Source organism: Rhinatrema bivittatum, chromosome 9, assembly GCF_901001135.1.
Source record: "Rhinatrema bivittatum chromosome 9, aRhiBiv1.1, whole genome shotgun sequence".
NCBI lineage: Eukaryota > Metazoa > Chordata > Amphibia > Gymnophiona > Rhinatrematidae > Rhinatrema > Rhinatrema bivittatum.
In genome coordinates, this window is record NC_042623.1 from 256,612,239 (window position 1) to 256,627,863 (window position 15,625).

General features: G+C 44.3%; 1 protein-coding gene across 16 annotated transcripts in view; it reads left to right on the plus strand.

Moving 5' to 3' along the window:
* Nucleotides 1–15,625, plus strand: part of ZBBX (zinc finger B-box domain containing) — an 881,823-nt gene that overhangs the window by 320,279 nt on the left and 545,919 nt on the right. For all 16 annotated transcript variants that reach the window (XM_029616113.1, XM_029616112.1, XM_029616111.1 and 13 more), the window contains one exon: nucleotides 6,830–7,004. In XM_029616113.1, the coding sequence (XP_029471973.1) occupies nucleotides 6,830–7,004 (175 nt within the window). The remainder of the gene's footprint in view (nucleotides 1–6,829; nucleotides 7,005–15,625) is intronic.

A 15,625-nucleotide genomic window follows, 5' to 3' on the forward strand; every position in this document is an offset into this window, starting at 1 on the left:
TCGAACCATTGCTCTACTTCACTTCATGGGCTTTCTCATCAATTATTAAAAGTCCCACCTCATTCCGTCTCACCTGCTTCAATTCATAGGTGCGGAATTGAACACCATACTTTCAAAAGCTTTTCTACCCGGGGATCGGGCAGACACACTTTCCTTACTGGCAATCTTGCTTCATTCACAGAAACAAGCAACAGCTCATCAGTTTCTGACCTTGCTAGGCCACATGGCCTCTACAGTTCATGTCACCCCTATGGCAAGATTAGCCATGAGGGTAACTCAATGGACTTTAAGATCACAATGGATCCAAGCCATTCAACCACTGTCTTCTCCAATTCAAGTAACCCACTAGCTACGTTCATCTCTACTTTGGTGGGCAAACAAGGACAATTTGCTCAAGGGCCTACCCTTCCAGCAACCAGTCCCACAGATAACTTTAACTACAGATGCATCCACCTTAGGTTGGGGAGCTCACATAGACAATCTCCAAACCCAGGGTACTTGGACAAAACTCGAAGCAACATTTCAAATTAATTTCCTTGAACTTTGAGCTATATGTTATGCGCTGCATGCGTTCAAAGACTGCCTTTCACACAAGACTGTTCTGATCCAAACAGACAATACAGTAGCCATGTGGTACATCAAGAAACAGGGAGGTACGGGCTCTTATCTCCTTTGTCAAGAAGCCGCACAGATTTGGAATTGGGCCCTGACACACTCCATGTTTCTCCGGGCCACTTATCTGGCAGGTATTCACAACGTAGTGACGGATCGACTCAGTCGTCAATTCCAACCAAACGAATGGTCCCTGGATCCCTTGGTAGCGACCAGGATATTTCAACGTTGGGGACAACCAACAATAGACCTCTTTGCATCACACCTGAATCACAAAGTGGACAAGTTCTGCGCATTGCACAGACAGAAACTACAGCCAGCCAAGGACGCCTTTGCTCGCCCTTGGAACTCAGGCCTTCTATACGCGTATCCTCCGATACCACTCATAACCAAAACTCTAGTGAAGCTACAACAGGACAAGGGGTCCATGATACTCCTAGCCCCATATTGGCCTCGACAAGTATGGTTTCCCACACTTCTAGGCCTCTCGATCAGAGAACCATTTCGCCTGGTTGTAGCTCCCACTCTCATAACTCAGGATCAGGGTTGGTTGCGCCATCCCGACCTTCATTCCCTATCTATCCTTGACAGCATGGATGTTGAAAGCTTGATTTTACAACCACTCAATCTTTCAACCAATGTATCTCAAGTGCTGAGAGCTTCACGCAAACCTTCAACACGAAAGAATTATTCTTCGAAATGGAAAAGGTTTACTTTGTGGTGCAGACAAAAGAGTATTAATCCATTTTCCTGCCCCACATCTTCCCTACTAGACTATTTATGCCATCTTTCAGACTCTGGTCTCCAGACATCATCTGTAAGAGTACATCTAAGTGCAATCTCAGCTTACCATAACAAGATGGGAGATGCACCAATATCCATACATCCTCTTGTCAGTAGATTTATGAGAGGTTTAATTCACCTTAAACCACCGATTCGGCCATCAGTCACAGAATGGGACCTGAATCTGATCTTAACAAGGCTCATGCGTTATTCCTTTGAACCCATGAATTCCTGTGATCTTAAATATATTACATGGAAAACTATCTTCCTTATAGCCATTACATCGGCTAGAAGGGTTAGTGAGTTGCAAGCACTTGTCACGTACTCGCTTTATACAAAATTTCTACATGACAGAGTGGTTCTCCGAACACATCCAAAATTCCTCCCCTAGGTAGTTACGGAATTCCACTTGAACCAATCCACAGTTTTGCCCACATTCTTTCCAAGACCTCATTCTCACCAAGGAGAGCAGGCCTTACATACCTTGGACTGTAAGCGTAAGCTAGAATTTTACTTAGACCGCACTGCAGTCCACAGGAAATCCACTCAACTTTTTGTATCTTATGATCCAAACAAACCGGGAAAAGCAGTGGGTAAACATACTATATCCAATTGGCTAGCAGATTGCATACAGTTTTGCCTTGAAAAAGCAGGCCTTCCTCTCCAAGGGCGAGTAAAGGCGCATTCAGTAAGAGCAATGTCAACCTCAGTAGCACACTATCGTTCAGTGCCAATTCTTGACATATGTAAAGCAGCAACATGGAGTTCTCTTCACACCTTTGCAGCTCATTACTGTTTAGACAAACAAGGACGACAAGATTCAGCATATGGACAATCTGTCTTAAAGAACTTATTTCCAGTTTAATCCCAACTCCTTCTACATCCAATCTGCTATGATCTTCGGCTGCCTCATTTTCAACAACAATACTTCACTGTTGCTTCACTACAAAATGACTCAGCCTCTAGCTTGCTAATCACCCATATGTGAGGACTAGCATCCTGCTTGTCCTGGGATAAAGCAAAATTGCTTACCTTGTAATAGGTGTTATCCCAGGACAGCAGGATGTAGTCCTCACGAAACCCACCTGCCACCCCATGGAATTGGGTCCGATATGTTTTATTTTATTTTTTGCTAAAGCTTATTGCTACATATGAGACTGAAGAGAGACCCCTGTGGCAGAGAATATCATGGCATGCTGGGCATGCTCAGTGGCCTCACACGGCCAGTCAAAAGTTTCTAGAAACTTTGACAGAAAATTTTCCACAATAGGGCTCCATCAATGATGTCACCCATATGTGAGGACTACATCCTGCTGTCCTGGGATAACACCTATTACAAGGTAAGCAATTTTGCTTTCCTAGGCATGTGGTCGATCATCAATAGACCTGTTTGTTTCCAAAAGCAATCAGAAGATCACTGAATCCTGCTCTTTTCTTCCAATTTCACATTAGCTCCATATGCTTTTCTGCTCAGTTGGTATGTCAATCTACCATACTCATTTCCATCGCTACCATTGTTAGCCAGGACAATTCAAAAGGTGAATTCAGACCAAGCAGAAATAATCCTTGTTGCTCCTACATGGGCCAGACAAGTGTGGTACTCCCATCTCATCCAGCTCTCTGTGCATCCTCCAGTTCAGCAAGGTACCTCGCCATAAATCCTTACCCAAGAGAGGAGTTGGCTGTGCTATCCTAATCTACCTCATCTCAACCTGACTTCATGGCAGTTGAGCACTCGTTAATCTCTCCTTGGCCACCAACTAAGAAAGTGGAGGATATTATGGCACATAAACCATCCAGAAGAAAGTCATATGGCTTTAAGTGGAAAAGATTTTTTATGTGGTGTTGATCAGCATATCTTGATGCATCTGATTGCCACCCTAAGGATCTTCTGAGATACCTGTTTTCCCTATCTTTATCAGAACTTTACATTTCTTTTGGGTAGGTGCCCTTAAGTGTCATAGTAGCATATCACCCGCATGTGGAGGGAAAACCAATTTCCATTCAATGTTGGGCTTCCAAACTCATGAAGGAGTAGTGGCATATAAAATCCCCAGTTTTGAAGCCAGCTGAGCCCTGGAATCTCAATGTTTTTCTTGCACAGTTAATGAAACCTTCATTCAAACTGCTGGACTTTTTCTGATGAAATTCCTCACCTGGAAAGTGGTATTTTTAGTGGCAATTATTTCAGCTGAAGAGTTAGAAAATTACAAGTCTTAAACCAGGGTTTCCCAAACCTGTCCTGGGGACCCCACAGCCAGTCGGGTTTTCAGGATATCCACAATGAATATGCATGAGATATATTTGCATTCCATGGAGACTCAGTATATGCAAATATATCTCATGCATATTTATTGTGGATATCCTGAAAACCCGACTGACTGTGGGGTCTCCAGGACAGGTTTGGGAAGCCCTGTCTTAAACTCTTATTCTCCCTATCTAGTTTTTTCACATCAGGGTGGTGCTGCATTCTCACCCAAAATGTCTACCAAAAATTATTTCTGCGTTTCACATTTATCAGGCTGTTTTGCCTATGTCTTTTCCAAAACCACATATACACAAGGGCGAGAAGGCCGTTCATTCACTGGATTGTAAGAGGGCCATAGTTTAGTACTTGCAAAGAACGTAACCACATCAACAGGCATCCCAATTGTTTGTTTTCTATTATCCTAACACAAAGTATGTTTAACTGCCATACCCAGTCTCTAACTGGCTAGTGGACTGTACTGAACACTGTTATGTGTTAGCTGGCCTCCAGTTTACAGACTTTGTCAAGATTCATCAAGTCAGAGCCATGGCTACTTCATTTGCAACACATTTAGGTTTGAGTGTACATACCTTCATATCCCATTACTGTCTGGACAGTGAATCTCAAGAAATGACAGTAACTTAGGACAAATAGTTTTATGCAGCCTTTTTTTCCAGTAGTCCACTTTCCATGGGGGGTGGATTGCTCTTCAGTAAGTGCTGCGCAGTGCAACCCTCAGATTGGGGTTCTCCATATATTAAAGGCTAGCACTTAAAGTTTCTAATCCTGATAGGTAAACAACAAAAAGCTTAAATTACATTTTTGTCTTTTTCAATATGAACTGTTTTCTATTTGCTTGTTTTGGTATTTTGAAGTGTGAGATTTTATCATAAATAGATTATTCTGTACCATAATGGCACACTCCTGTTAATATTAAGGAATTATAATGTTCTTTTGGTTTCTGAATTCTGAAGCTATACTATATTGCCAATCTGAGCATTTATTGGCCTCATTTCATAGCTTCCTTATTTATTCAGAACTTCCTCATTATTCATAGTTTTCCCCCTTCATACATTTCTGCAGATGATAATGACAAGACTGTACACAGAGCCTGTTAACATCAAGCTAGGAGGAACAACATTATCATTGGTGCTGGCTAAGGCTTCTTACAATAATATTTCTATGTAGGCCTTTAGCCAACCATACTCTTGAAGTTGTGATTGTTTGTTTTGATGCAGTGGAGCTCTTTGGCCTTGATATAAACAGGAGTGTATGAACTGTGTTGTAATGATCCTAGTTACTTTATGGATTATTTCTTGCATCCATCCTCCTGTATTTTCTCTCCACAGTGGAGAAAAGAGCTTATGCATAAAGTGTCACCAGTTGCTAATGCCTGCTCTCCATTGTTCGATCCACAAGCAGCAGTTAGTTTTTGCGGTCATGGTATCACTGTGTGCCTGATTTTTGTTGAATTTGGAAGCAATGGTAGAATACAAGAAAGACTAATTCTTTACATAGGCTACAATAGAATTACTTGGGGACCTAAATTATTAGTTTAGCAATTAGACATTTTGAAGTTTTTCAGCTAATCAGAGTAGCCAAATATTAAACTCATTTTCATGCTCTTAACTTAAATTATAAAATTTGAATATTCAAGTATTATAAATCTGCTTTTGCTTATTTTGAACAGATATAGGAAAGCTGGTGGGAGTAGTAAGAAATTATTTTTTGATGTGAAAATAAAAGGGACATATAATATTTCTTGAATACATGTCAAAACTTATTGTAGCAGAATTTGTTTTCAGATCTATTGCGCTTGGAGGTGGACCCTTGTCCTGGAGCAGTGTAGAATGGCTCCCTGGTAGGGAGCCCCCAGGGGGCAGAGCACAGGAGGAGACAGAGGCTAGGATGAACTTCACCACTGGAAGCCCGCAGTCCCCTCAGGTGGAGCCCGTAGGGACCCAGGCCGCTTGGACTTAGGTGGGCCTCGCAGGGTCTCTCGGAGAGGTAGTAGAGAGGCGTGCCCACGAGAAGCAAGGGAGCGCGGTCGGTCACTAGACTGTAGGTCTGGAGAACCAAGGAAGGCCAGTACAATGTAGGCGATGACAAAGCAAGGGACAAAGCCAGAATCAGGAGACATGATCAATGGCAGCTGGGGTCAGGTTCCGAGGATCAGTCCGAGGAGTAGTCAACGAAGCAGGGGTCAGGTTCCAGAGATCAGACGAGGTCACAAGGCAGGCAGAGGTCAAGATCTAGGCAGCGAGCAGAATGGTCAAGGAGCAGGCCGAAGTCAGTACCAGAGAGACAGTTCGAGGGTACTATCTGGGGAGACAGGACAGACAGATGCTGGAACAGGAGGATGCTGGACAAGGCTGGAACAGTAGGACGCTGGAACAAGACTGTGAACGAGGAGGCAAACTAGTACACTTACAGTGCCGACCCAATTGCCAAGGCAAGGAAGTGCAGGCAGGAACTTCCTTATATCATACTTTCAATCAGGATGCGCCGTGGAGCTAGGACCCGCCCCTGGCCATACAAGAGGCTGGGCGGTCTGCACGCACACGTAGGGGCGTGGCCAGCACCACTGAGGACGCCGAACTCCGGCGTGAGGCCTGGTGCGCAGTGGAAGGCCCGGCGACCGCCGCCACAGGACGCCGAGGCCTGGAGGAGCTCGCGGCTGCCACTGGGAAGGCCGACTCGTGACCTGGAGAGGAGCTAGCGAGGTGAGCAGGCCTGTGCGCAGGCCGGGCGCGGACAGGGTGCGCAACAAGATCATTCCACCCAAGTGTTTAATGTTTATTTAAAAGGCATATTTTCATAGCATTTTCAGATAAAAGCTACTGAATAGATGGTCCTTAATTGGCATGCAGCTTTTATCAAACATATCATTAGCACACAGCAATATTCTCTTTATATTAAATACAAAACACAATTTAAATGAATAATTTGGCTACTGATGAAAAGAACATTTGCTCAGATCCACCAGCAACAGATGTTCTTAAGTATTTTTATTTTACATTGTTCACAGTCTAGTGATGTTACTGCAGAACAGCTGGATAAGATATTTCAAAGTGGTTCAAAGGCCAAAATCTAGTAGCTTCTGTTGATCCAGAAAAAAAACAATACTTTTTTTTTTAATATTGACGTAGTATAGATTTGATAATTTCATTTCTGACCCTTAATTAGGCAGCTTCTTCTGTGTCACTAAGAACTGAGTCTAAAAATCAGTCTGGTGGATTGCTATTAAATGGTGACTTTGATGAGGAAGAATCTGCTGAATCCTTTAAAGAAATTTTAATGGAATGGAGAAAAGGAAATCAAGAATGCAAAGAGAGAGAAAATACACATGAATCTGAACCTGGTATGAATTTGTTTCCTTATAAGTACTCTGTATCATTTATATGTAGTATTTACACTTCTGCAGGTCACAGTGCATTCTTCTGAAAGGACCACCAGTTCCTGATCCTTTTTCTATATTAGTGGCGAGCCTGGGCTGAGAATTACACAGGCTTCCCATCCAGTCAGATGGGAAACCATGTTAATATTAAGGTGCATGGTGGCAATGATGATGGCTTTAAAAAATAGTTCACAGATTTTAGATTAGAGGGTACGCTCACTTGCAATTTAAAGGAAGATCAGAGATCTCCTCCCCCAATAACGTACTACAGCTTGTACATTAAATCGTTATTGACATTTCATTGCACTCAGCAGTTATACACTGAATTGTAATGTGAATGTTTGAAAGTAATTTACCTTTGTAAAATTTCAGTTGCAGTTGGATTATTTATGTATTATTTATTTATTTTGAACTTTTATATACCAACATTCATGTGGCAAGAAACATATCATATCGGTTTACAGTGGAACACAATATTGCAACAAGCATTACATAGAACCGGGGTTACATAGAACTGGGAGAAACAGTGGATAAAAGTGGGGGTAGAATTAGCAGGTGTTAACCAAAGAGACACTTAGAGAACGAAGCATCAATTAAGCAAGAAACTATACATCAACACCAGAGAAAATTTAAAATAAATATACGTAGGGATAAAATAAATAAAGGTGCAATAAAAGCCTGTGAAGGGAGTCATAGTAAAGTTCGTCATAGTAAAGTTCGAAGAGTTATGTTACTGGTAATGTTTGACAGGTTATGGATAAGCTTGTTTGAGTGGTATGGTAAAGGTAATGTTCATCTGGTTATAGAAAAGCTAGTTTGAATAGCCAGGTTTTGAGTTTCTTTTTGAAAGTCAGTGGGCATGATTCTTGCCAGAGTTCTGGAGGAAGAGCATTCCAATGAGAGGGCCCAGCGGTGGATAAGGTGCGCTTCCTTAGCAATTTTTACCTACTTCTGCTTTGTTAGAGTACACTGATAGCAGGAAGTTAGCATGCTGCTATTTGAATACTGCTTGTTAGTCAACAGAAAGATGTTTCCCTATAATCAAGACCTTCCCAATTATTGAAAAATGTGGAGTATGTATTTGTATCTAGTTTTATCAATGTATTCCACTCTCAATTTAAGATTGTCTTTGAATATACTGGAATTTCATTGTTCCAGCATGGACTTTGGATAGAATCAAAGTGTGCTTTCAAACAGATAAACAGTTTTCAGTGAAGAATCATTTATTCCTTTAACAACATCTTCCTGTATGACTTTATAATGTCCTTAAAAACAAGCATATCAAGCCTGCTGATGGACTCTGAGTTACAGATGTGCCCTGATGTGCATTTGACACTTGCTTATTCCAAGAGTTGTCCAATTCAATTTTTTAGGCTTCCTTTTAATCCAGTTTCATATCTTACATAGAAACACATGTATCTAGAAGCAGGTAAATCTAAAATATTACAATATCTTCAAAAAAAGTTTTGAACATCACATATATATCTTAACCGGCAAACCGTAAGCACCCATTCATCGATGGCATTTTCTCCCCTACCCTGAATGTGCCAGCCCCAACCAGAAAGTGATGACAGACCATAAACAAGCAAGCTAGAGGTAAATATAATGGAATACATTTTTTGGCCGTAGCTTTATTAATTGTTAACATTAGATTACATAGGTCAGGAGTGGCCAACTCCAGTCCTCAGGAATCATAATCAGGCCTAGTTTCCTCCCAGTCATACCTGTTTGGACAAGTGGGTTATGCATGCCAACCAACAGATGGAGATAGAGAACAATAGGCTCACTGATGTCACTTCTTATATACTTCTGTGCTGACACTAACCTGCCAGTATTTTATATCTCCAGTAGATTGTGGACAAGCTGCCTAGTTAGGCAGCTCTTGAGGTGACAAATGAATTTTCCCTCCCTCCGTTGACTCTTGCCCTAAACTGAATAGGATGTCTGTGGTTGGCAGCTCCTGAGGTAGCAACTTCAGGGTTCCTCCTTGGAGATCAGAGGGCTATCAGAGTGAGTACTTGGTTCCCTCTCTCTATTCCCCCTTCTTCCCTCCCTTCCTTCTGCTCTACTCTCCTTGAGTTTTCAAAGATAATTGTGTGTCATCCTCCAGGACCAAGGAAGTTCCAGGGGACTGATTAAAACATTTTTCCACTCTCTTCCTCCCCTTCTTTCCTTCCTTGTGCTCAGGATATATTTGTTATTTCTCCTTTAAAGTTTTAAAACCTATTTCTAGCTGCAACAGTAAAGTAAGGCCCCCCCCCCCCCACACACACACACACACAGGGGAATCCTGGCTAAATAGAGGCCAGAAGTTCATGACAGCTGGAGAATAGGGCTGCTCTCTTTTTGAGTTTGGGCAGTACTTGAGAGTGCGTGGTGGCATGGAGGAATGTAAAGCCTGTGCTCTGCAGAGCTTGCAGTCTTAGCACAATGCCTTGGAAGGTGGCTTTGAATGCTGTTGGGAGAATGGAATGATGCAGGTAAATCTTTCCAGCCTTTAGTGGGGGTTCCAAGACTGGCAATGCTGTTTTTTTGCCAGGCTGCAGATGAAAGTTAGAGGCACGGTGGCCATTTTGAAATTGTGCAAAAATAGCAGGTGCTGGTCAGCAATTTGGTGCTGTCTAAGGTGTCCCTTTATTAATTTGTTGGGGACCACATGTTCAGCAATGAGCATGATGACGGCACAAGCAGAATGCAGAACGAACCATGCTCTGTTCGGCATCTAATCTAAGGAACATAGTAGATATTGAGAATGTTGCTGCGAAGCTCAGGATTGCCTGTTGTGCCGGAAATGGACTCTTGGGCTGAGGTGGGGTTGATGCAACCCATAGGTAGGGACCTGTGGGTCCCCACCATTGGCAGGCAAAGTGGGCTGATGGACGGAGGCCAGCTGGCACTTCACCAATACCAGCCCTCATTCCCCGCGGGTTGAGCCTTTGGTTGCCGGGGCCGGCTGGACTTAGGTGGGCCTCCGTATGTCATCATCGATGGAGAGATCAAGGTCATCCCAGAGACAGCAGTAGAGAGAAGATACAGTCTAGTACTAGACGAGGTAGTGTCCCAGAGACTCGGGCGCCAAAGGAACAAAGTCAGACACGGGGCGCCCGAGCAAAAGCAGACCAAAGCCTGAATAGACCAAGTCCAGGACATAGGCTGAAGAGGCGTTGTAGAACAAGCTTGAGTCAGGGCTGGTGGCAATCTAGAAGTAGTGGCAAGCAAAGCTGAAGTCTGATCATGGAGATAGTCAAGTGTAGTCAGACAAGGCGGAGGTCTGGGATGGAGAGAGGCAACGGAGTAATAAGGTAATGCAGAGGTCCAGGTCTGGAGAGAGGCAACGGAGTAGTCAGGAAATGCAGAGGTCCAGGTCTGGAGAGAGGCAACGGAAGGCAATGCAGAGGTCCAGGTCTGGAGAGAGGCAACGGAGTAGTCAGGCAAAGCAGAAATCCAGGTCTGGAGAGAAGCAACGGCATAGTCAGGCAAAGCAGAGGTCTGGGTCTGGAGAGAGGCAACGGTGTGGTCAGGCAAGGCAGAGGTCCAGGCTTGGAGAGAGTCAATGGCATGGTCAGGCAAAGCAGAGTCAAAGTCCATGTAGGCAATCTTAGGAAGGGTGAAGAGCAGGAACGTAGGAGCGAAGGAACCAGGGTCAACGAGGAACAGGAACACAGGAAAGAGACGAAACTCTCAGGAGGCAACGAGTACTCGACCAGCGAGGAGACCTGTTGCAAAGGCAAAACTAGGGAGCGGAGCCTGGGATTAAGTACCAGTGCTGCGCTGATGTCATCATTCGTGGCCATGGCTCGATTCCCGCCGCGAGCCCTACTTAAGATTCAGTGATGCGCGTGCGCCTAGGGAGGGTAGCGGTGCTGAGTAGCAGCATCTCTCCGCGGGCCACGCGGAGAGGCCCGGCGAGGAACAGTAGTGGTGGTAGCTGGATTGGAGACACCAGGGTCTGTAGCTGAGCCGGAGGCACCAGGGGTGGTCCGAGGACTGAGCCGGTGGCCCTCCACCGCCAGAGACTTGGGACCAGGTGCTGGAGTTATTGAAGAGATGTGAGAGGACCGTGCAGCGGGTCTGCCATGGACGGCACGTGTAACAGTATCTCCCCTTGGAGATCTGGGTATCCCCCCTTGGAGATCTGGGTTTGCCCAGATGGGCCCAATGAAAATGCAGGAGGATGTTTTTATCTAAGATGTTTCATGCTGGTTCCCACAGGTTTTTTCTTCAGGGCCATAACCCTCCCAGGAACGGAGGTATTGCCACTGGCGGCCCCTACGGCGGACGTCAAGGACTTCATGTACATTATAGGTAGTATCAGTCTCAGCCACCAAAGGAGATGGTTCAGGAGCCTTTCGTGAAGGCCAGGACAGAACCACTGGCTTTAAAATGGATACATGCAACGTATTGTGGATTCCCAGCGTAGGTGGCAGCAGAAGCTGAAAAGTAACTGGTCCAATGCGTCGAGTGATCGAGAAAGGTCCAATGTACCTTGGTGCAAACCTTTGAGAGGGTATCTTGAGCCGGATATACTGGGTGCTTAACCAGACTTTCTGGCCAGGAAGGAATTCAGGAGCTGAGCGTTGGCGACTGTCAGCAGATCTCTTGGCCCAGGAAGCAGCTTGGCGTAAGCGAAGGTTCGTCTGTTACCATAATGCCTTGAGGACATCAGCAGTAGCCTGCGCAGCAGGGGAAGGTACTGATAACGGTATGGGCAATGTTGGTCATGGTTGCTTCCCATAGACGATGGAGAATGGTGATGTACCTGTAGCAGTGGAGATATGGGAGTTGTGGGAAAATTCTGCCCAAGGAAGTAGTTCAGACCAATTCTCTTGGCGATCGTTTATGTAGGCACGGAGAAAAGCTTTTAAAGAGCGATTCATATGTTCAGCTAGTCCATGGCATGAGGGTGGAGGCTATTGTCAGACTGATAATGCCGAATTTTCGACAGAGCATGCCAGTATCTGGCAACACATTGTGGACCTCTATCAGAGACAATGTCCTTGGGTAGGCCATGCAATCTGAAGATTTATTTATTTATTTAGGGTTTTTATATACCGACATTCTCAATAAAAATTTCAAATCAGGTCAGCTTCCATAGAACAAAACTGTCGCTGGTAAGGCGTTACATTAAACATTAAACAGAGTTTTGAACACAAGAACGTACATCATTAAATATTAAATATAAAATAGACAACAATAATTCATCAAATAACATGAATAAATGATAAGATTAACTACAAATAATATTAACTACAAATAAGATGTGGCGAAAGAACAGGCATGCCAACTCGGGAGCAGATGGTAGGCCCGATAGGGGGACAAAATGGGCCTTCTTTGAGAACTGATCTATTGTTACCCATATAACGGTTTGGCCCTTAGATGATGGCAAATCCACAATGAAATCCGTAGACAGGTGATTTCCTCGGGAACTGGAAGTGGCTGCAGTAAACCCCAAGATCGACCGACCAGGGTTTTTGTTGAGCACAAATGATACAGGATTCGACGTACGCTTTAGCATGAGACCATAGTGGGCCACCAGAAGAACCACTGGAGCAACGCCAAGGTTCGCGCTCATCCTGGGTGATCAGCAAATTTCGATTCATGTGCCCACCGGAGGACTCTTTCATGGAGTCGTCGAGGCAAAACGGCCTTCCCAGTGGGGACTGGGTGAGTTGCAGACAAGCAGATACAGGCTGGATCTATTATGTGACCAGGTTCTTCCGGAGTATCTTCTGGCTCAAAAGAGCGTGATAAGGCATTTGCTCGGAGATTTTTCTCAGCTGGACGGTAACAAAGTTCAAAGTTGGACCTGGAAAAGAATAATGCCCATCGGGCCTGGCGAGCATTGAGATGTTGGGCATGGCTCAAATGTTCAAGATTCTTGTGATCGGTGAAAACGATAAACTTGTGTTGGGCGCCCTCTAACCACGTGCGCCATTCTTCAAGGGCCAGTTTAATGGCGAACAACTCGCGATCTCCGATACTATAATTTTGTTCTGCGGATAAGAACTTGCGAGAGTAGAATGAACATGGAACTATGGATCCAGAAGTGGTGCGTTGGCTCAAGACTGCCTCGGCCCCAATAGCGGAGGTGTCCACCTCAACCAGGAAGGGGCGGTTTGGGTCTGGGTGATGGAGACAGGAACCAGCTAAAAAGGCTTCTTTGAGGCGACGAAAGGCTGTCATAGCCTCCGGAGACCAATTTCAAGTATCTTGGCCCTTGCGAGTCATTGCAGTCAGAGGGGCTGCCAAGGTTGAATAATGTGGAATAAAATGACGATAATAATTTGAGAATCCTGTTATAGTGCCTTAAGAACCATGGGCTGCGTCCAATCTTGGATTCCTCTGAGCTTAGCGGGATCCATAGAAAATCCTTGTTGCGAAATGATGTATCCGAGGAAAGGCAGACTGGATTTCTCAAACAAACGCTTATCCAATTTTGCGAATAAATGATTCTCTCAGAGGCGTTGAAGGATGATACGAACGTCAGTGTGGTGCGTAGACAGGTTTCTAGAAATGACAAGGATGTCATCAAGGTATGCCACGACCTTGGTATACAGTAGATCTTTGAAAATTTCGTTCATCATTCGTTGGAATACTGGGGGCGCGTTACAGAGGCCGAAGGGCATCACCAGATATTCGTAATGCCAGTCTCTAGAGTTGAAAGCTGTTTTCCAGATATCATCAGGGCGAATTTGCACCAGGTTGTGTGCCCTGCGTAAGTCCAACTTGGTGAATATGGATGTCCCATGCAGACGATCAAATAGTTCCGAGATCAGAGGCAGAGCATACTTGTCTTTGCAGGTAATCAAGTTCAGGCCGCGGTAGTCGACACACGGCCTGAGAGACCCATCCTTCTTGGTCATAAGAAATTGCCATGCTGGGTCAGACCAAAGGTCCATCAAGCCCAGCATCCTGTTTCTAACAGAGGCCAAACCAGGCCACAAGAACACCAAGAAGATCCCATGCTACTGATGCAATCAATAGCAGTGGCTATTCCCTAAGTAAACTTGATCAATAGCAGTTAATGGACTTCTCTTCCAAGAACTTATCCAAACCTTTTTTGAACCCAGCTACACTAACTGCACTAACCACATCCTCTGGCAACAAATTCCAGAGCTTTATTGTGCGTTGAGTGAAAAAGAATTTTCTCCAATTAGTCTTAAATGTGCTACTTGCTAACTTCAAGGAATGCCCCCTAGTCCTTCTATTATTCGAAAGAGTAAATAACCGAGTCATATCTACTCGTTCAAGACGTCTCATGATCTTAAAGACCTCTATCATATCCCCCCTCAGCCGTCTCTTCTCCAAGCTGAAAAGCCCCAACCTCTTCAGCCTTTCCTCATAGGGGAGCTGTTCCATCCCCTTTATCATTTTGGTTGCCCTTCTCTGTACCTTCTCCATTGCAACTATATCTTTTTTGAGATACGGCAACCAGAACTGTACACAGTATTCAAGGTGTGGTCTCACCATGGAGCTATATAGAGGCATTATGGCATTTTCCGTTTTATTAACCATTTCCTTCCTAATAATTCCTAACATTCTATTTGCTTTTTTGACTGCTGCAGCACACTGAGCCGACGATTTCAATGTATTATCTACTATGACGCCTAGATCTCTTTCTTGGGTGATAGCTCCTAATATGGAACCTAACATCGTGTAACTAAAGCAAGGGTTATTTTTCCCTATATGCAACACCTTGCACTTGTCCACATTAAATTTCATCTGCCATTTGGATGCCCAATCTTCCAGTCTTGCAAGGTCCTCCTGTAATGTATCACAGTCTGCTTGTGATTTAACTACTCTGAATAATTTTGTATCATCCGCAAATTTGATAACGTCACTCATCGTATTCCTTTTCAGATCATTTATATATATATTGAAAAGCACTGGTCCAAGTACAGATCCCAGAGGCACTCCACTGTTTACCCTTTTCCACTGAGAAAATTGACCATTTAGTCCTGCTCTCTGTTTCCTGTCTTTTAACCAGTTTGTAATCCACGAAAGGACATCACCTCCAATCCCATGACTTTTTAGTTTTCGTAGAAGCCTCTCATGAGGGACTTTGTCAAACGCCTTCTGAAAATCCAAATACACTACATCTACCGGTTCACCTTTATCCACATGTTTATTAACCCCTTCAAAAAAATGAAGCAGGTTTGAAGCAGGTCATGAAAGAATCCTGCACCAGCAGGAGATGTAGAGGGACGGATGAACCCCTTTGCAAGGTTTTCTTGAATGTATTCAGTCATGGCCTTCGTCTCGGGAAGAGACAGAGGATAAGTGCACCCTCGGGGAGGCATGGTCCCAGGTAGGAGTTCTATGGGACAATCAAACCTCTGAAGAGGTGGAAGCAAGTCTGCTTTTTGCTTAGAAAATACATCTTCAAAATCCGCATAAGGAGCGGGTATACCTGAAGAGGTGGCGGCACCACTTTACATAGACAAGACTGATGGCAGGTGGAACCCCATTCCATCAACTGGAGAGACCCCCAATCGAATTGAGGGGAATGACGTTGGAGCCAGGGTAGTCCTAAGACTATCGGATGAATGAATTTCTCCAGTACTAGTAATTCAATTTCTTCTGTG